This window comes from Pseudophryne corroboree, chromosome 2 (assembly GCF_028390025.1).
Source record: "Pseudophryne corroboree isolate aPseCor3 chromosome 2, aPseCor3.hap2, whole genome shotgun sequence".
Classification (NCBI taxonomy): Eukaryota; Metazoa; Chordata; class Amphibia; order Anura; family Myobatrachidae; genus Pseudophryne; species Pseudophryne corroboree.
In genome coordinates, this window is record NC_086445.1 from 797,028,034 (window position 1) to 797,050,956 (window position 22,923).

The 22,923-nt window shown below is 44.5% G+C and overlaps 1 protein-coding gene across 2 annotated transcripts in view; it reads right to left on the reverse strand.

The window, feature by feature from the left end:
- The window catches only part of MED14 (mediator complex subunit 14), a 150,167-nt gene that overhangs the window by 18,994 nt on the left and 108,250 nt on the right, over window positions 1-22,923 (reverse strand). Inside the window, exons 22-27 of one of the 2 annotated variants that reach the window (XM_063955590.1) lie at window positions 20,781-20,918; window positions 20,483-20,591; window positions 6,777-6,902; window positions 1,972-2,154; window positions 1,105-1,340; window positions 477-656 (exon numbers count right to left, since the gene is read on the reverse strand). In XM_063955590.1, coding sequence (XP_063811660.1) covers window positions 477-656; window positions 1,105-1,340; window positions 1,972-2,154; window positions 6,777-6,902; window positions 20,483-20,591; window positions 20,781-20,918 — 972 coding nt within the window. The remainder of the gene's footprint in view (window positions 1-476; window positions 657-1,104; window positions 1,341-1,971; window positions 2,155-6,776; window positions 6,903-20,482; window positions 20,592-20,780; window positions 20,919-22,923) is intronic. The other variant, XM_063955591.1, reaches the window with a different exon arrangement.

Sequence of the window (22,923 nt, forward strand, 5' to 3'; positions counted from 1 at the left end):
ACACATACACTGACTGCGCTGGCAGCATTTCAAATGTAGCGCTGGCCGCCAGCCAGTCAGAACTGGCAGTCCGGCAGCCAATCAGGCTGCTGCCGCTTCCCTGACTGGCTGGCTGCCGGCGCTATATTTGAAATGCTGCCAGCGCGGTCAGTATGTGTGTGTCCATGGCTGCTGTAAGTACCTCGCTGACAGCCGGGCAGCACTGTGCTATAGTGCTCAGCGCTGCCCGGTAAAACTGCGCTAATCCCGTTAATCCCGGGATTGGAGGCTCCAATCCCGGGATTCAAATCCCGGCATTTTGGGGTTTGGCCTCCCTAGTGGGTTGGTTTCGGGATGACGGCTGTTGGAGTCAGTAAAGTATATTAAATATTTAGATGTGCGTTTTGAGGTTTTCACATAACTTGTGTGTGACAATTTCTGTTTGGGATACATTACATTTAATATCATTGCGTGATATAGAAACATTGAACCCATACCCTGGTCTCAAAGAACTTCTCTAGGACCTGCAGTTCCTCTGGCTTCCACTGGCCGGCATTCTCAGGTGTCACTTTCAGCTGCAGAGTCTGATTCGTAGTGGGGTTAAGAGCCACCCGACACTTTAGAACATCAGTCTTGAACATTATTACTCCTGGTTCATTCGAGTTGATGAGCTGCAGCTATAACAAACAATAACAAATCTGTATGATCAATTAAATGGATAAACACAAACAAGAAATTACATTATGGCATCACTACCACAACTTTATAAAATATAAGCTACAAATTGAACATTGAAAGGCATTGCTTGGTACAGTTATTTTGACAGTCAATAAGGTGACTTTAGACCCAACTGGACATTTAGCATAAGGAGGTATAAGCCAAAAAAAATAAGTTGCAGATTCTGAGCAACATCTGATTGGGGTTGATCATACTCGTATGTGGACTGAAAAAGGTGGTCCAATCAAACTCCAACTACGTAGGTGGTCATCATCCAACCAGGCAAACTGTGCCCTATAAGACTCGTCAATTAATCAACTCAGGTGTATTTTCAAATCTGCTATAGTCTGTGTATGGGGGATAACTGAATATATTTATGTGCAAATTACATTAAAATTCTGTACGTACAGTCTCCTGCTGGATTATCCTTTGAAGATGCCGCCTCATGTTAACAGAGCCAAGAAACCTTTCAAGAGGAGAACACAAGTAGCTGCCCGCTAGTGCTGGTGCTAACCCAGGTGTAGGAGACGGTAACAGGAGAACGTGCAAGGCACTGTGAGTGAGGATTGTAGGGATGGAGGCAGCCCAAGAACGCTGAGGTAGCTTGCGAGGTGGAGGCATATTTGTCGGCATTGACTGAGAGCCTAAAAAGAGAAAAAGATGAAACAAAATGTGTAATTCTGATAACACTCATTCATTGCTGTTACTTACATGGCTTGGCTGCAATTTACAACAAATAAAATGCATGTAGAATAATAAGACTGCTTACTCCTGTGGCATGTGCTGTAGAGAACATGCTGCTGACACCACAGTCCTCAGTCAATACTCAACGTGACAAGATGGAAGAGACTACACCTAGCATTTAGTTTACTCCACACATTGGTACTGATCACAGAGAAAGAATTAAAATATTTTCCAGTTGTTGATTTAAATAAATTAAGTGAAAATGCGTGGTGGCAACTTCATAGCGATCTTTTATTATTCGAAACCTAATTTTATTCACCTTTTTTCTGAATTAAGTCTGAAGCTCGTTCTATTATAGGCTTTGTTTTATTAATGTTTTCTGGACTTGTTCAATCTGTGATCAATTCCGGTCACTGTGAATACATTTTGGGTGAGCCGATAAATGCTTTTACATTTGCTAGTATAAATACCAAAAATATTTTGCAACAAAAAATACCAAAAATAAAATAATATGCAATAGTTCTGAAGAAGCTCTAGTAGAGCAATATGCTAGAATCACTAAATGAGAGCATGATTGGAACTACAACATACTTGTTCCAGCTCGTGGGGAGTGAGACACGTCAGGGACAGGAGAGTGAAGAGATGGATTTGCTGGTGACATTCCAGGCATGCGAGCTGCTGGAGAAGGACCAGACACTTGAGGAGACCCTGGCCAATTCCCTGCACGTTGGCTGGGTGACATCATGGTGTACGGAGAACTAGGGTCTAATGTACCTGTGCAGGTTGCAAAATGAAATTTTACCACATTACCTCCACTGTCAATATTGACTTAAAGGGACATTACACGGATAAATATAATTTGTCAAAACAATATAGGTCAGCTGATTTTGCTGAGTAAAATAAAAAAGGTACAATTATCCCACTCAAAAGTTGAATTTCAAATAATACCAAGCAATTATTTTATTTTCCTCAGGATTATGCCAATGCTGCAACCAAAATCTAGTAATTGGTTCAATATAGCAGCATGTGACCCAAAAGTGACTGATGCATCATAACCCAAATAATTACTGGGCATGTTGGTAAACTGTTGGATAGATCACCAGCATCTGCCTGTGTGTGAGGTTAGTGTACGACTGCACTAACAAGTGCCTGTCATCCAGGCAGTAATCCCTCCACACAACTCTAGGGGCCACACTCGTATACTACCGTATCTTGTCCAACTACGTGTATAGACATTGGACATATTCATTCAGAGAATCACTTTTCTAAGCGAAACTTCTGTTGAAGCTTAAATAGACAAAGATCTATTTTTTTTATTGCATACCACTTCCTTACAATTAGCTCCAAATTTTTGAATGTACAACTATTTACTATAGTATTTCATACATATATTTTTTTATTTCTACTTACATTTCCTATCTATTTTAAAAGAACAATGCTCACTTTCATTAGCTACTTATTTAAATACTCCCCATAGTGGGTCAGATTTGGTGGCAGTTGGGGCACCAAGTAGATCATCCAGATGGAGGTACCGTGCAATATGACTGGCCTATTTTCCAATTTTTGCAGGATGAGGACAAGGAAAAAACACAAACTAAAAAACACAAAAAGTGGAACACTGACAAACAATTTGATCTGTTGTCATTCTTTCAGTTGTTTATGTTCTGTTGCGCCAATTCATTAGACATTGTGATGAGTAACCGTTCGTGTAACGGTTCATGTGGAAGTATAAGATCGGTCAGATATTCTACAAGGGTAGACGTAGCTGAGGTATCTGAGACAAGTTTATTCAAGGTTTTTTTTTTAAGGATATGGCAACATACACAGAACATGGGAAGACATCACTGACTAAATGCATAACAGTCGCAAACAAAGAAGGTGAGTACTGAATACTGAAGAGGACTGGGTCTAAAAGTCATAAAATGACTGCAGCAAATGTATTACCAGAACTCAATCATCTTTAGAACACAGTCTAACGAAAGCCACAGAATTAAAACATTCATAGTTGAGCTGCAACTGACAAACTTCTTATTCGACAACAGCGCTAAAAAGGCGGTATGAAGATTCTAAAACCTGGACATTTTATATATAGAAATAAGTTATAAGGTCAAATGAGCTATCTTACATTACGGTGCCAAAAGAAGCCTATAATCCTGAATGCATGGTTCTACCTGGGTAAGAGAGGTGGGTCTGTGATGTTTGGCCTACAATATCTTGATATTCTGCTGATTATATAATTACTGTAAAGGGCAGGAAAGCCGCTGACTGTGTGGATATTGTAGGCAAATCAAGAGCATCTCAAGGTCCAGATGTTTCCCAACAGTGATGCAATTTTTTCAAAGTTACAATGCCCCCAATGCCAGACGTGTAAAGTCTTGGGTTGAGAAAACTGAAAAGGAACTTCAGCATATTTGCTGGCTAGCACAATTTCCAATTTATCACCAAACAACGGTTGTCAGTTTCAGAGAGATCTTTTAATATTATATATATATATATATATATATATATATATATATATATATACATACATACATATACACACACACACACACATATATATACATACACACACACCTATCTTTGTACATATTATATCTATGTGATGTTGTGGCTGATTATTTTGCATGATACTCACTGCTGCGAGATCAGCTTGTTGCACCCAACTGCCATTTTTTATATGGAGCAAGAATTTGAAAGATTAGTTGCTAGACCTTTTATGTATTTACTCTTTATTTTTAATAAGTAGAAGTTGGCCGACTGTGTCCGCCTACTTATGTGACTTCACAAAATTTTTCAGCTGGAGAGAAGTTGGATGGTCTGATGCGTATGTCGTCACTTTTCAGTTGGATGAAAGTTGGTTCAGTCTTTGGCTAGCTTTAAGCTGGGTACACACTACAATCTCGAACCGTGGCCTACGGCATGAACGACGAAATGATAGGCCGGTCGGCCGTACATACTGAATAATATAGCACACAATCGTGTGCTATATCGTTCAGTGGCCACATCCAGGCGCACGTTATCATTAAAGATATATTCAGATATGCCTGCACTGCAGGCAGATCAGAAGACGTGATGAACGACCCCACGATATTCCGTACACAGACTATGGCCCTCATTCCGAGTTGATCGCTAGCTGCCATTGTTCGCAGTGCAGCGATCAGGCTAAAAATCGGCACTTCTGCGCATGCGTACGGGCCGCAGTACGCACGCGCTAAGTACTTTCACACAAAACTATGCAGTTTTACACAAGGGCGAGCAACGCTTTTAGGTCGCACTGCTGATCGGTGAGTGATTGACAGGAAGTGGGTGTTTCTGGGTGGTAACTGACTGTTTTCAGAGAGTGTGCTAAAAAACGCAGGCGTGACAGATGAAAACGCAGGCGTGCCTGGGGAAACAGGGGAGTGGCTGGCCGAACGCAGGGCGTGTTTGTGACGTCAAAGCAGGAACTAAACTGACTGAAGTGATCGCAAGGAAGTAGTAGGTCTGGAGCTGCTCAGAAACTGCATGAAAAATTTCACGAGCAGTTCTGCTAACCTTTCGTTCGCACTTCTGCTAAGCTAAAATACACTCCCAGAGGGCGGCGGCTTAGTGTTTGCACTGCTGCTAAAAGCAGCTAGCGAGCAATCAACTCGGAATGAGGGCCTATGTGCACGACATGTCAGTCCAATCCGCGGAATCGGATGACATCGTCAACTGTGTACCCAGCTGTATAAAAACCAAAGGTAACCGAGTAGACCAAAGAGGTGGCAGACAAATTTGTACAGATAGACAGCTTAAACTGGTGTCTAGCAAACTGGTTCCCTGGAGCTAGGCATAATGAAACCGAATTCTGTAATTTAAGAGTCTTAGAAGCTATCACTATGAATTACCTAATGTGATTACCATAATTCTTTGAACCACAGCAACCTAGAGTAACTGAATTTTTTTCATGGCGCCCCTAAGCTAAAAGCTTCTTATTGTGAAATTCAGAAAAACATTAACTAAAGTAAATGATGTTTATGTCATCCTTAGGTTCAGTTATGTGATGTGGGACAGGATTTGCTTGTTTGCCCACATATTTCATGAAGGGATGCCACAAAAACTGTATTTGCCTATTACGTTGACCATAAATAATTTTAATTGGTCCTGCACCACCAACCCAGGGCAGCCCTGCAATTTCCCGAGGGCACCCAGTTTGGGGACCACTAACTATGTATATGTTTGAGGTCTGCAATTGCTACCAGCCAAAGCAGTTTTTTTTAACATTTATTATCTTTCCGTTCAAGGAGTAAGACAGTGGTAGCATATCCTATCAAACACACTGAGTTTTGAATGACCGATTTGTTTTCTACTTTCCAAGAACTTGTTCCTGGAGAAGAAAGTGCATCAGCACAATCACACTGTCATAGCTCCAACAAGTGTGCCACATTAGCAAGTTCCAGGCAGATTTTCCTGATAAAAATGTAAGTAATGTCTTATCTTGGTATTTTTTTTATAAAGAGAATAAAGCGATTTCTTGGGCAAGACATCTTGTATTTAAAATGCAATACAATATATAAAAACACCATATTTAATGCAAGCTATTTTATATAGGAGGAGATGGAGGTGAGAGAAGCAGCATACAAATTAAAAACTAAACATTTCCACCATACTTTGGGATTCAAACAGATGGTTTATTTTAATTTTTAAGATGTGAGGTGAATTATTTTTAAATGACTTAAAAGTACCAGTGTGGTATTAAGTGGAAGCTAAAATCTAACAATAAATCACATAAGCCATTTTTACAATACATCTTTACAGCTACTTGTTTTTTTTAACAGTTGGCTCTATCACGTTTTAGACTGACACTATGGCAAATGCCAAATGAGACAAATTCAAATTGTATTCTACAAATGCATAAAACAAAAAATGCAGAAAAAAAACAAAACCGTCCACTATACACGTTTACTCTATTGGCTTCATTTCTGGTGTTAGCACACGGTGAACATGGCAAATGTTCTGTCTGTTTAAATGACAATAATATTATATACAGGAGATGGCAACTCTAGTTTGCAAATGATACATAGCACTGTAAACATTTTGGTTTCTGCTAATGTCCCTTTAGCCTTAAAACTAATGTAAAGGTAACTTTCACATGGATATATTACACTTTGAAAAGAAAATAGCATGTTAGCTTTTAGCATTCTAGGAGTTATTTTAAAGTGGTCTGAAAATAAAACAATAAAGATCAAAACAATAATTCCAAGTGAATGATTTTACTATGAAATAAAGATTTCATAGGTCCTTCCTACCTCTGTCTGTCTGTTTTTACACAGTTTTGTTCTGTTACTGTTGGAACACTTGTAAAGCGCAACAGAATATGCTGCGCTACATAAGAAGCTGTTAATAAATAATTTATTTCTGTATCATATACTCACCATGAGGGCTAGCAAAGTTTGAAGTTGGAACCATAGTAATCCCAAGGGATGAAGGAGACTGAGTGGGACCAAAAGAGGCAGGAGAAGGTGCTCTGAGTGCACCACTAGGTGAACTCTGCAAGTTTCCTGATAAAGGAAAAGAAACAACACTTCAGTGGAGACAGTCTACCAGGTCTATGTGGGATGCAGGTAGCAATGGTTAAGAAATAAGTGAGCATATCTTATGAGTGTACTAAATAATCGTTATGGTAGACTTACCGTTAATAACGCTATTTCTCCTAAGTCCACAGGACAACATTGGTATATTAGGTAGCGACAGTGGATTGGCACCAAACGGTCAAAGCATTCGGCCTCCTAGCATGCAACGGGCCCGTCCCTATATCCCCGCCTTCTGGCTAAGGCAAATCAGTTGTTATTCCAAAGCTCAAGGCAGAAGCATCATAGAGAGCCCTATTCAGGCGAGAAGAACACACATGTACACCCTTCCGTACAAGAAGGAAGAGGTTAGTGAGTGAAAGGATCCTCAAATCAGGTGCGTAAGGGTAGGATCCCTGAGGATCCTGTGGACTTAGGAGAAATAGCATTATCAACATTAATTCTACCATAACGATTATTTCTCCGGCAGGGTCCACAGGTTATCCACAGGATAACATTGGGATGTCTCAAAGCAATTTAGTGGTGGGGACACTCCTGATTGGTGGAGGGCGACATAAAGCCCCTAAATCTGAAACTCTTCTAGCTGAAGCAATAACCAGTAGAAAGAGAACTTTAGCTGTCAACCATAAGATCCATTGTTTTAGTGGTTCAAATGGGGCAACTTGAAGGGCCTTGAGGACTAAACTTAAGTCTTAAGTCCCAAGGCACTGTAGTAGGTACAAAAGGAGGTTGAATGTGCAGCATTCCATGGAAAAAAGTGCGCACATCCTGTAGGTTAGCAATTTTCTTTTGGAACCATACAATCAGTGCTGACACTTGTACTCTGAAGGAAGCCACCGGTAGACCTTTGTCCATTCCTGCCTGAAGGAATGCTAAGACTCTGGAAACTCTGAAAGACCTAGGGTCAAATTTCCGGTCACTGCACCAGTGAATATAGGCTTGCCATATTCGGTTATAAATGCGAGCTGAGGAAGGTTTCTTTGCTCTGAGCATTGTTTGAATTACCTGTTGTGAGAATCCTTTTGCTTTCAGGATGGAAGTCTCAAGAGCCACGCCGTCAAAGACAGTCGATCCAGGTGCATGTGATAGCAAGGACCCGGAGACAGTACATCTGGACGTTGAGGGAGTAGGAATGGAACCTCCATCGACATCCTCTGCAGATCTGTGTACCAATGACTTCTGGGCCAAACCGGAGATATTAGTATCACGGCGCCCTTTCCTTGTTTTACCTTTCGCATTACCCTGGGTAACAGGGCGATTGGTGGAAACACATAGGCCAGACAAAATTCCCATCTCACTGACAGGGCATTCACAAAGATCGCTTTGGGATCCTTTGTTCTTGACCCGTATGCAAGAACTTTGTTGTTCTGACGTGACGCCATCAGATCTATCTCTGGTAACCCCCATTTGTCTACCAGAATTTGGAAGACCTCTGGGTGTAAAGCCCATTCGCTTGCATGAATGGCGTGTCGACTGAGAAAATCCGCTACCCAGTTTAGGACTCCCAGAATGAACACTGCGGACAAGGCTGGATGATGAAGATCTGCCAACTTTAACGTGTGACTTACCTCCTTCACAGCATTCTGGCCGAGAGTTTCTCCTGATGGCTGAGGTACGCTACTGCCGTTGCATTGTCCGAGCGGATTTGGACTGGTTTCCCCTGAAGGATGTCCTTTACCTGAATAAGTGCCATATATATGGCCCAAAGTTCCAATATATTTACTGGCAGGCAACTTTCTTCCTTGGTCCACTGCCCCTGGAAGCAACTTTTTACTGACACCCTGAAGACTGGCATCCGTTGTTAGAATTTCCCAATCTGATATCCAAAAGGGTCTCCATTTGTCCAGATGGGATGTCTGTAGCCACCAGGCTAACGGCCTCCTTACTTCCAGAGGAAGGACGAGAGTCTGCGTCTTTATTGCCTGATGAAAACCATTCTATTTGGAAAGGATCAGACGTTGCAAAGTCCTCGAATGGGACGGAGCATACTCAACCATGTCGAATATCGACACCATCAACCCTATCACACGCATTGCGGCATGAATGGATACCCTTTGACTGTGTAGCAGCTCCTGAATCCTTGACTGAATTTTGGATATTTTGTTCAGAGGTAGACTCCAACACATCCCCCAAATAAATAAGTCTTCCGTCGTGGGACGACTGCCCAATTTATGAGCCAACCGTGTCTCTGTAAACAAGCTATTGTCTGTTGCAGATGACACTGAAGCAATTCCTGAGACTGTGCCAGGATTAATAAGTCATTGAGGTATGGAAAAATCCTTATCCCCTGCTGACGAAGATAAGATGCCATTACCACCATAATTTTGGTGAATACTCTGGGAGCTGTGGCCAGTCCAAATGGTAGGGCCTGAAACTGAAAATGATGCTTGAGGGTAGCAAACCAGAGATAGCACTGATGGGACATTGCTATAGCAACATGTAGGTAAGCATCCTGGATATCCAGGGATACCATAAAATCCTCCGGCTCCATGGCTAGAATAATGGAACGTGAAGTCTCCATATGAAACCGAGGCACCCAAATGTATTTGTTCAGCACTTTGAGATTGAGTATGGGCCAGAACGACCCACTTGGCTTCTGAACTAGAAACAGGTTGGAATAAAAACCTTGTCCTCGTTGCGGAGGAGGAACTGGAATTATCACTCCTGACTGAAGCAACTTCTGAACTGCCTCTTGCGAAGCCCTGGCCTTCGTTTCCACTGAAGACAGGCTGGTACAAAAAAACTTTGAGAAGGGTGTTTCTTGAAAGCAAACGCATAACCGTGAGATACTGCTTCTTGCACCCAGGCATCTGTGGTAGATTGCTGCTAGAACTGTGCAAACTGAAGAAGTCGGCCTCCCACCCTGGGGTAACCCAGGTGGAGGCCGGCACCATCAGGCTGATGGCTTATCTTCTAATTTGGAAGCCGGTCCTCTGGTAGCCCAATGCTTTTTAGTCTTACCAGACTTGTCAGATTGAGACCGTTTGCCATAACCCTTTCCTTTTGCTTTTCCTTGCGTCCGAAAGGGCCAAAAAGCTGGAAATTTAGGCTTGAATTTGTGTATGGAAGGAAACTTTACTTTCTTGGAATCTGCGTCTGACTCCAAAATACGGTTTAATTTTTTACCAAAAAGAATATCTCTACTAAAAGGCAAGAACCTTCTTGGATTCGGAGTCAGCTTTCCATATACGTAGCCAAACTACTCTGCGAGCTGCTACTGCTGAGGCTTATGCCCGAGAGGCAATTGTACCCATATCCAAAGCTGCTTCTTCTATAAAAATAGCCACCTATTTGATATGTGCAATATGGGATTGCCCCAGACAAAGAGAAAATGGTTTTAGAAAAACCATTTATTTCCCTATCCGTGACACCATTTAATGATGTTGAAGGCAAAGGTAATGTAGATTTTCGGACCAATCGAATGACATGCATATCTACTTTGGGAGCCATCTCCCTTTTTAAACAGTCCCCAGCCGGAAAAGGATAATGCAAATTCCATTTCAAAGGAATCCTAAACTTCTTACTTGGCGTAACCCAGGCCTTTTGCATAATTTAAGTCAGCTGATCTGACCCAGAAAACTCAGTCCTAACTGTTTTTGGACGTTTAAACACAGGTGCCCTAGATTTTAATAAAGGCTCTGCTGCCTCCTCTAATGATAGAATGGCTTTCATAGCACTAATTAGCTCAAGTATGTCCACTGAGCTGAGGCCTTCCTCCTCATCACTGTATGCAGACCCGGAGTGCGATGAATCCTCATCCTCAGACGAGTCCTCATCTAAAACATGTGTAGACTGAGAAGATGTTGTTTCATGTCTATGTGATTTACTTACCACCGGCCTTTTAGCCTGCTGAAAGAGGCTGCCAGTTCCTGTGCTGGATGTGATAAACCCCAGGTGGAATGTTGCATGTAAGGGTTAAAAGTGTAACCTATCCCTGGTATAGGAGCTGGCATTATCCATTCAGCTATACTGGATAATTTATGTGCAAAAGTAGCCCATGGGGGTTCAACTTGAACCTGTGCCTGCCTCAGATTATTTAAGAGGCTTTGGTGAAAGCTAAAACAATTTGCACATAATCTATTTTGAACCAGATCCTGAGAGGTTAACCCAGCTTTACAAGACAAACATGAAATGAGTGTTGGTGCTGCTGTGGAGAGTGTATCCTCCTCACCCTTGCCTCTCTTAGACATAATAAATAAATTACACACCTGTACAGTGTTACTACACAATTTGTGACTGCAATCACTTTACATTTTGTTAAAGTGACATACAATCCGATCCCTCCCTGCTTTGCACCAGCAACAAGGATCGGAATACACAGAAGACTGACAGAATTATTAGTAAAGTCAGCAATCACACTAGCAATCAGTCACAGGTTATACATTAGTATAATACGCAATATAAGCACATAATCAACTACAGATACATTTCAGGTATGTAGGAGAAACATTTTACTGCATTACCTTATATAGGAGTTTAAACGTATTCAGTCGCACAGCGAAAGAAATAGCAGTAATAGTTTACATACTCATATGCATCAGGCAGTTATCCAACTATTTGTACTCAAAGGTAGATAGAGACTTAGTGCTATATCACCCGGATCAGGAAAGTGGGATACAGGGAGACTTCATCCCGCTTCCACGATCGATCAATACGTTAGTGAACGCTGAGTGGATCCAAATGCTATTAGTGTACACAATAGTCTCATGAACCTACAGTGAACACAGACACCCAAGTGAACACTGACATACCAGCCACACAGCCACCTACGCTGCGCCTGGGTCCTTTTTGATAGACAGCGTCTCAGATGGAAGTGGGAACTCGGTTCATGGCAGGAAACTCGGAAGAAACTGGTCATGAACCGGGGGGGGGGGGGGCGCGACCAAGGGAACTGCTGACATCAACCCTAGGGATCGCAGCCTCATACTACCCCCCTGGAGCCTGTGATCCCTGAGGCCTAGCACTGGTGCACCTGAGGTGGCAGTCGCGTCAGCGACTGCTCGGTGGTCTCCATCCCAAAACAGTGCAGCTGTGTCTCGCGTTTCCCCTACACAGCGGAACCGATGCCTTACCTTCTCCCTGTGATCCGGCCACAGCCTGGTAACGTCTGCTGGACTTGCTGGTACATCATACACAGAATACCGCCGAAACAGCACTGTACACGTGGGTACGCATTGCCAAGGTACATATACGCTTTTTAGAAAGATCGCTCAAAAAACATAGTAAGACTAATAAAATAAAGAAAAGCTTATGGCTGCTAAAAACCAGCAGCCCATTGACCATGGTCCAGCTCCTGCCACACCAAACAAAAAACTGCTTTGCCTGAGCCAGGAGGCGGGGATATAGGGACGGGGCCGTTGCATGCTGGGAGGCCGAAAGCTTTGATTGTTTGGTGCCAATCCGCTGTCTCTACCTCATATCCCAATGTTATCCTGTGGATAACCTGTGGACCCTGCTGGAGAAACGCTGAATGCACGGTCCACGGAAAGAGCAAAGAGGAGTACTACTTATGTCATAGAGAGGAATTTTCTAAGGGACTGGATTGCAAAATTACCAGAATTTCCACATATAGAACACAGCCTCATGCTAACAGGGATAGAACTGACTGACAATATGGCAGAGAGAATCCACGCTATGAGTCTCTTCCTGTTACAGTGGCACCTGCACTGGCAGGTAAATCCTAGTGCTGTAACGGAATATTCAGAGGGACCCTACACTTCACGCCCCAGATTATTCCACTACCACACTATGCTTTAAGGCTTAATGCTGGTTTCAATTTTGGAGGTGTGTCCACACATTTTTTTTTTTTTTTTTTTTAAATACTTCTTTAAAAGAAGGAGAAAAGAAAACAAAAACCCAAGAATCCGTGCTGCAATAAAAGGCATTTGTGCGGCAGGATCAGGGTTTGAAAACTAGACGGCTGGTTCTGTTAAAAAGGTGAAAACTACTTTTAGTAAATACTGTGGTTTTCAGCAAGAACCCACCATTGATCAGTGGCGGATTACATTGTTTTTCCAGGTCTAACAAATTGCCCTTAGTATTTGCAGACAAACACACAAGATCAAGTTTAAAATTAATTTTCACGCCACTACACTGGTCAATAATAGAACATCTATTACATTATCAATGTCTATGTCATAATTTCTGTGTAACTGTATAAGCAAGCTCCTGCTCCATGTTACCTTACATCTAAATGCACACAGCAAATAAGAATTTACTCACCGGTAATTCTATTTCTCGTAGTCCGTAGTGGATGCTGGGGACTCCGTAAGGACCATGGGGAATAGCGGCTCCGCAGGAGACTGGGCACAACTATAAAGAAAGCTTTAGACTACTGGTGTGCACTGGCTCCTCCCACTATGACCCTCCTCCAGACTTCAGTTAGGATACTGTGCCCGGAAGAGCTGACACAATAAGGAAGGATTTTGAATCCCGGGTAAGACTCATACCAGCCACACCAATCACACCGTATAACTCGTGATACAATACCCAGTTAACAGTATGATAACAACTGAGCCTCTCAACAGATGGCTCAACAATAACCCTTTAGTTAAGCAAGTATATATACAAGTATTGCAGACAATCCGCACTTGGGAGGGGCGCCCAGCATCCACTACGGACTACGAGAAATAGAATTACCGGTGAGTAAATTCTTATTTTCTCTAACGTCCTAAGTGGATGCTGGGGACTCCGTAAGGACCATGATGATTATACCAAAGCTCCAAAACGGGCGGGAGAGTGCGGATGACTCTGCAGCACCGAATGGGCAAACTCTAGGTCCTCCTCAGCCAGGGTGTCAAACTTGTAGAATTTAGCAAACGTGTTTGACCCCGACCAAGTAGCTGCTCGGCAAAGTTGAAGAGCCGAGACCCCTCGGGCAGCCACCCAAGAAGAGCCCATCTTCCTTGTGGAATGGGCTTTCACAGATTTAGGATGCGGCAGTCCAGCCGCAGAATGTGCAAGCTGAATCGTACTACAGATCCAGCGAGCAATAGTCTGCTTTGAAGCAGGTGCACCCAACTTGTTGGGCGCATACAGGATAAAGAGCGAGTCAGTCTTTCTGACTCCAGCTGTCCTGGAAACATAGATTTTCAGGGCCCTGACTACGTCCAACAACTTGGAAGCCTCCAAGTCATTTGTAGCCGCAGGCACCACGATAGGTTGGTTCAGATGAAACGCTGATACCACTTTGGGGAGAAACTGGGGACGAGTCCTCAATTCTGCCCTATCCATATGGAAAATCAGATAAGGGCTTTTACATGACAAAGCCGCCAATTCTGATACACGCCTGGCCGAAGCTAAGGCCAACAACATGACCACTTTCCACGTGAGATATTTCAAATCCACGGTTTTCAGTGGCTCAAACCAATGAGACTTTAGGAAATCCAACACCACGTTGAGATCCCAAGGTGCCACTGGAGGCACAAAAGGAGGCTGAATATGCAGCACTCCCTTAGCAAAAGTCTGAACTTCCGGTAGTGAAGCCAGTTCTCTCTGGAAGAAAATCGATAGAGCCGAAATCTGGACCTTAATGGAACCCAATTTAAGGCCCATAGTCACCCCTGACTGTAGGAAGTGCAGGAAACGGCCCAGCTGAAATTCCTCCGTTGGGGCCTTCCTGGCCTCACACCACGCAACATATTTTCGCCATATGCGGTGATAATGGTTTGCGGTTACTTCTTTTCTAGCTTTAATCAGCGTAGGAATGACTTCCTCCGGAATGCCCTTTTCCTTCAGGATCCGGTGTTCAACCGCCATGCCGTCAAACGCAGCCGCGGTAAGTCTTGGAACAGACAGGGCCCCTGCTGCAGCAGGTCTTGTCTGAGCGGTAGAGGCCATGGGTCCTCTGAGATCATTTCTTGAAGTTCCGGGTACCAAGCTCTTCTTGGCCAATCCGGAACAATGAGTATAGTTCTTACTCCTCTTCTCCTTATTATCCTCAGTACCTTTGGTATGAGAGGAAGAGGAGGGAACACATAAACCGACCGGTACACCCACGGTGTCACTAGAGCGTCCACAGCTATCGCCTGCGGGTCCCTTGACCTGGCGCAGTACTTTTCTAGCTTTTTGTTGAGGCGGGACGCCATCATGTCCACCTGTGGCCTTTCCCAACGGTTTACAATCATTTGAAAGACTTCTGGATGAAGTCCCCACTCTCCCGGGTGGAGGTCGTGCCTGCTGAGGAAGTCTGCTTCCCAGTTGTCCACTCCCGGAATGAACACTGCTGACAGTGCTAACACGTGATTTTCCGCCCATCGTAGAATCCTTGTGGCTTCTGCCATTGCCGTCCTGCTTCTCGTGCCGCCCTGTCGGTTTACATGGGCGACCGCCGTGATGTTGTCTGACTGGATCAGTACCGGCTGGTTTTGAAGCAGGGTTTTTGCCTGACTTAGGGCATTGTAAATGGCCCTCAGTTCCAGAATATTTATGTGCAGGGAAGTCTCCTGACTTGACCATAGTCCTTGGAAGTTTCTTCCCTGTGTGACTGCCCCCCAGCCTCGAAGGCTGGCATCCGTGGTCACCAGGACCCAGTCCTGTATGCCGAATCTGCGGCCCTCTTGAAGATGAGCACTCTGCAGCCACCACAGCAGAGACACCCTTGTCCTTGGAGACAGGGTTATCAGCCGATGCATCTGAAGATGCGACCCGGACCACTTGTCCAACAGGTCCCACTGAAAGGTTCTTGCATGAAACCTGCCGAATGGAATTGCTTCGTAGGAAGCTACCATCTTTCCCAGGATCCGCGTGCAGTGATGAACCGACACCTGTTTTGGTTTTAGGAGGCCTCTGACTAGAGATGACAGCTCCTTGGCCTTCTCCTCCGGGAGAAACACTTTTTTCTGTTCTGTGTCCAGAACCATCCCCAGGAACAGTAGACGTGTCGTAGGGACCAGCTGTGACTTTGGAATGTTTAGAATCCAGCCGTGCTGTTGTAGCACCTCCCGAGATAGTGCTACCCCGACCAACAACTTCTCTCTGGACCTCGCCTTTATCAGGAGATCGTCCAAGTACGGGATAATTAAAACTCCCTTCTTTCGAAGGAGTATCATCATTTCGGCCATTACCTTGGTAAAGACCCTCGGAGCCGTGGATAGACCGAACGGCAACGTCTGGAATTGGTAATGACAATCCTGTACCACAAATCTGAGGTACTCCTGGTGAGGATGGTAAATGGGGACATGCAGGTAAGCATCCTTGATGTCCAGTGATACCATGTAATACCCCTCGTCCAGGCTTGCAATAACCGCCCTGAGCGATTCCATCTTGAACTTGAATTTTTTTATATATGTGTTCAAGGATTTCAAATTTAAAATGGGTCTCACCGAACCGTCCGGTTTCGGTACCACAAACATTGTGGAATAGTAACCCCGTCCTTGTTGAAGTAGGGGTACCTTTACTATCACCTGTTGTGAATACAGCTTGTGAATTGCCTGTAACACTGCCTCCCTGCCTGAGGGAGTGGTTGGCAAGGCAGATTTGAGGAAACGGCGGGGGGGAGACGTCTCGAATTCCAGCTTGTACCCCTGAGATACTATCCGAAAAATCCAGGGATCCACTCGTGAGCGAGCCCACTGATTGCTGAAATATTTGAGACGGGCCCCCACCGTACCTGGCTCCGCCTGTGGAGCCCCAGCGTCATGCTGTGGACTTAGAGGAAGCGGGGGAGGACTTTTGCTCCTGGGAACTGGCTGTATGCTGCAGCTTTTTTCCCCTACCCCTGCCTCTGGGCAGAAAGGACGCGCCTTTAACCCGCTTGCCCCTATTGGGCCGAAAGGACTGTACCTGATAATACGGTGCTTTCTTTGGCTGTGAGGGAACATGGGGTAAAAATGTAGACTTCCCAGCTGTTGCTGTGGAAACGAGGTCCGAGAGACCATCCCCGAACAACTACTCACCCTTATAAGGCAGAACTTCCATGTGCCTTTTGGAATCTGCATCACCTGTCCACTGCCGAGTCCATAACCCTCTCCTGGCAGAAATGGACATTGCACTAATTTTTGATGCCAGCCGGCAAATATCCCTCTGTGCATCCCTCATGTATAAAAGTGCGTCTTTTATATGCTCTACGGTTAGCAATATAGTGTCCCTGTCTAGGGTATCAATATTTTCTGACAGGGAATCTGACCATGCAGCTGCAGCACTGCACATCCATGCTGAAGCAATAGCTGGTCTCAGTATAACACCTGTGTGTGTATATATAGATTTCAGGATAGCCTCCTGCTTTCTATCAGCAGATTCCTTCAGGGCGGCCGTATCCGGTGACGGTAGTGCCACCTTCTTTGACAAGCGTGTGAGCGTTTTATCCACTCTAGGGGATGTTTCCCAACGTGACCTATCCTCTGGCGGGAAAGGGTAGGCCATTAGTAACCTCTTAGAAATTACCAGCTTCTTATCAGGGGAAGCCCACGCTTCTTCACAAACTTCATTTAACTCCTCAGATGGAGGAAAAGCTACTGGTAGTTTTTTCTCTCCAAACATAATACCCTTTTTTGTGGTACCGGGGGTAACATCAGAAATGTGCAACACATTTTTCATTGCCTCAATCATGTAACGTGTGGCCCTACTGGAAGTTACATTAGTCTCATCGTCGTCGACACTGGAGTCAGTATCCGTGTCGACATCTGTGTCTGCCATCTGAGGTAGCGGGCGTTTTAGAGCCCCTGATTGCTTTTGAGACGCCTGGGCAGGCACAGGCTGAGAAGCCGGCTGTCCCACATTTGGTATGTCGTCAAACCTTTTATGCAAGGAGTCGACACGGTCACATAATTCCTTCCACAGCACCATCCACTCAGGTGTCGACACCGCAGGGGGTGACATCACATTTACAGGCATCTGCTCCGCCTCCACATAAGCCTCCTCATCAAACATGTCGACACAGCCGTACCGACACACCGCAAACACACAGGGAATGCTCTGACAGAGGACAGGACCCCACAAAGCCCTTTGGGGAGACAGAGAGTATGCCAGCACACACCAGAGCGCTATATAACACAGGGATCCCACTATAAATGAGTGTTTTCCCTTATAGCTGCTTTATATATATATATATATATATATATATATATATATATATATATATATATATCTATCCTGCGCCTAAATTTAGTGCCCCCCCTCTCTTTTTTACCCTTCTGTAGCTTGCAGACTGCAGGGGAGAGCCAGGGAGCTTCCTTCCAGCGGAGCTGTGAGGGAAAAATGGCGCCAGTGTGCTGAGGGAGATGGCCCCGCCCCTTTTCCGGCAGACTTCTCCCGCTTTTTCTGGAATACTGGCAGGGGTATTTTTACATCTATATAGCCTCTAGGACTATATATGATGTAGATTTGCCAGCCAAGGTGTCATATATTGCCCTCAGGGCCCCCCACCCAGCACCCATCAGTGACCGGAGTGTGAGGTGTACATGAGGAGCAATGGCGCACAGCTGCAGTGCTGTGCGCTACCTTGGTGAAGACCGAAGTCTTCTGCCGCCGATTTTCCGGACCTCTTCATGCTTCTGGCTCTGTAAGGGGGACGGCGGCGCGGCTCCGGGAACGAACACCAAGGTCGGGTCCTGCGGTCAATCCCTCTGGAGCTAATGGTGTCCAGTAGCCTAAGAAGCCCAAACTACCACCTGTTAGGTAGGTTCGCTTCTTCTCCCCTTAGTCCCTCGCTGCAGTGAGTCTGTTGCCAGCAGACCTCACTGTAAAATAAAAAAACCTAAATATACTTTCTTTCTAGGAGCTCAGGAGAGCCCCTAGTGTGCATCCAGCTCAGCCGGGCACAAGATACTAACTGAAGTCTGGAGGAGGGTCATAGTGGGAGGAGCCAGTGCACACCAGTAGTCTAAAGCTTTCTTTATAGTTGTGCCCAGTCTCCTGCGGAGCCGCTATTCCCCATGGTCCTTACGGAGTCCCCAGCATCCACTTAGGACGTTAGAGAAATAAAGAATAACACAAGGAAAATTCTTTCAAAGTGAACAATTTTGCATTCAAAATTAATAGGTGTTCACCTCATTAATAATTTTTTGCCATCAGCCAAACTGAACATTCATGTGGCACATGGACCCTGTCTACGGACATTGATGGATGCTTAATACTTCCTCTTGGAGGAAAAGTATCAAATACCGCATTCCAACACAACTCTACAGGGCAAGTAGCAAACACTTCTAATGCTACAATAGACTGTTTTCACAGGAAACCATACAACAGTTGTTACACAAGGTGACAGGAGCCCAATCCATTCCTCTGCTATGACTTTACATCACAGATTTGGCATGAAAAGTCAAATTACATTGTTATTACCTAAAGCTCTACCGGATGTAAGAATACAAATTCCATTCACCAACAATTTATATATATTAATGAAAAATATCTAGAAACACCACTTACACAGTAAATTACTGAAAAATATCAGATCACAAAATATCAGCACGTAAATAATCACATTTAGCTGGTCACCCCCCTATTTAAAAGTGTTATACATACATCATATCAATGGCCAGTATTAACACACTCCTTGCTAGCTTGTCTTATGGGCCCTACAGACTCAGCGATGTCGCGCCGAGCTGCCCGACCACCAATACGGCAGACGGGCGACCAGGCAGCGGGGGGGCAGTGACAGGGAGAGTGAAGTTTCTTCACTACCCCCCATCACCCGGCTCCGTAGACGTGCAGGCAAATATGGACGATCTCGTCCATATTGGCCTGCATGCACAGCCCACAGGGCACCAGCGATGAACGATGTGCGGCCCCGCGCTCGTTCATCGCTGGTGCCTCCACACTGACAGATATGAATGTTATCTCGTTCATTAATGAACGAGATCGTTCATATCTTGCAGTGTAATCGCCCAGTGTGTAGGGCGCATAAGAAGAATGCATTTATTGGGAGCAGATGCATTTGGGTAGTGATTCACTTACAAAGTGATTGGAATTCCCAGCCAAGACAATTATGTACATATTGCTAGCTCAGCTGCCTCCAAACATTTGGAAGCAACTACTTTGCTTCACCTTTCATCATCTTTACTACTACTATTTGGATTGTCAACTCCCCTCTGCTGTGACTGATCATCATCCTTGATCAACCCAGAAATCTGCACAGTGTTTCTCAGTCTGTCTACCTAAGCATCAACAACATCTTCTTCGGCTATTTTAACATCCTATTGATAATCCACATTCTTCTACGGCCCTTAACGCCCTACCTCTCTCAGTGGACTCCTTTGGATTATGATGGCCATAACTTTGATCATATTTTCTCCATTCTCTGTTCAGCGAATTCTTAAGCATCTCTTTCCCTCTCCCGCACTATTAGCTGATCACCTGCAGTTTCTCCTACACCACTCTAACCTCCTCACATCAGCAGATGTCCTTTCTATTATCTTCTATGAATAATCTACATAGTTTCCACATTCTCCTGTCCTGAACTGGGTTTTCCACATCTTGGTCACACCTTAGCAACCGTCTGATGTCTTCAGCTATTCTTTCCGGCACTGAACAGTACCTGGACCATGACACACAAAGTAGGATAGTAATTGTCCACAATATATGTAACAGAAAGAAGAGAAATGAAATCTCACCTGGGGACTGTGAGTGCATCATTACTGGAGAAGGTGTAACAGTGTTGTGGTACGAAGACGGCGGGGATGTAAGAGGATAAGCGCCCGATGCCGCAGACTGTTTCGCAAACTGTAAATGTGTAACAGAAAGCTACAATCAAATATTTACCCGTATGTGAACTGTTCCTTACTCAGCGTATACATGTTATTGTAATTAACAAATAAGGATACAACACTACTTTCAAATGTGGGTACACACTGCCGTGGCTTAGAGCGGGCACACCAGCAGTCATTCAGCCATGGTGGTCTCAGCAATTACCTGCTGTGCCTGAGGCTGAAACTGGGATAACAGTGAGTCCATCATATCGCCTCCAATAGGCGATGGTGGATTGTCATCTTCATTAACAGACCTCCGCCTTGCATCCTGATTGCTGTCCACAAACATATTTAGGAAGGTCTGCAAGCAGAAACAAAATATGCCTAAATATATGTAGCTAAAAAAACTACCATGATAATAAAGATCACCACAAACAAAACAACTCTGTACAAAAATATAATACAAGCAAATTTTGCAACAATTTTAATATTAAAATAAAATGAAATTTTTTTTAGATATTTTTCCCTGTTCAACTGTCTGCGCTCCACAAGGAAAGAGAAACACTGAGAAACTTGCTTAATAAAACTCTGCTGACTGCCTTGGTCGTCTGAATGGAAGCTAAATAAAACATAAGGGGACTGAAGAGTGACAGCGGGTGTAGACTGAAATTAGTCTAAGCATGGTAAGCATTAGTATAAGCAAAGAAACCTGCAAATCTTAAACAGACAACGTCTAGCACATGGCTGGATAAATATTAACTTCGGCAATGGTGGTAACATTCCACTTTGAAACCCCATAAAATGTTCATGCTATTAATGCGTCCAGAAGCACATTTGTTTATTTTCTGCAAATTGACGTCATGTCACAACCAAAATACCCTCCAGATCTGCAGTTTGGGCTGTGGTGATTGCTTTGTGTAGGAGCAGATGAAACTGGTGTTATGTACGAATGCAAAATTTTACATTTCCCAGTCACAGGTGGATGTGATATATCGAGCATATAGGCAGAATACTAAATTCTGGGTGATCAGATGCTATGGTAGAGTATGCTATGCAGAGCAAGAAAAAGTAGACACATAAATATACAGGGTTACTATAAAACAGACACTTTTTCTGTCAGCCACTAGGGGACACTGACACAACTTCAAGACTATGGGGTGATGATGATGGTGGCTTACAGGGAGCTGGCACTTTAAATAATCTAAGAAGTGAAACAGGCTCCTCCCCCTCTATGCCCCATCATCAATCAGTTTTGAATTTGTGCCGAGGGAGCCGGTTACTGCTGACTGAGCTCCTGCTCAGTTGCATCTTTTTTTTTTATACAGCGCGGCAGCGTCCAGCACAGCGGCCACCCCACCTCCTCTCGCCTCCTTCACAGTGCCAACGGAGACCAGTTTCCCGATCCAAGCTGCCCAAGTTCTTCGATCCAAGGTGAAAAAGGTTCAATCGGACAACGCGACTGCTGTAGCATACGTAAACAAACGGGGGAACTCGCAGTCGCCAGGCAATGCGAGAGGTGACACGCATCCTCCAATGAGCAGAACGCAACGCTGTAATTCTCTCGGTGGTATTCATTCCAGGAGTGGAAAATTTGGAAGCAGACTACCTCAGCAGTCAGGATCTACATCCGGGAGAATGGGCACTTCACCCTGAGGTGTTCGACGCCCTAACACCACACTGGAGGTGTCCAGAGGTAGATCTATTGGCGTCCCGCTGCAATCATCAGCTTCCTCGATACATCTCCAGAACACGGGATCCTGAATCGGAAGTTGTAGATGCTCTGGCCGTACGACCTATTATACGCGTTTCCTCCAATCCCTCTATTGTCTCGTATTCTCAAGAGGATAAAACGGGAGTCAATCACAGTGATTTTGGTGGCAGCAGATTGGCCTCGGAGAGGTTTTCAGACCTACACCTTCTGCTAGCGGACGATCCTTGGCCTCTCCCTCTGCGTCCGGATCTACTCCAAAAAGGGCTCTTCGTGCATCTAGATTTACCACGGCTACGTTTAACGGGATGGCTCTTGAAGCAGATCTCTTAAAACGCAAAGGGATTCCGTAAGGCGTGATTCCCACGATGTTGCGGGCACGAAAACCCGTTACGCCAGCCCATTACCATCGCATCTGGTGGTGGTATATCTCTTGGTGCGACCGAAAAAGGTTTCAATCAGATTCTTTTCGTCTCTCACGGTTCTTGCTCTTTCTTCAGGCAGATTTAGATTCCGGACTTCATCTGTGAACCCTGAAAGTTCAGGTATCTGCCTTCTCTATTTTTTTTCAGAGATGCCTTGCGCTCCTACCTAATGTGCAAACTTTCCTACAAGGGGTCCTACGGGTACACCCCCGTTTGTTCCACCTACAGATCCT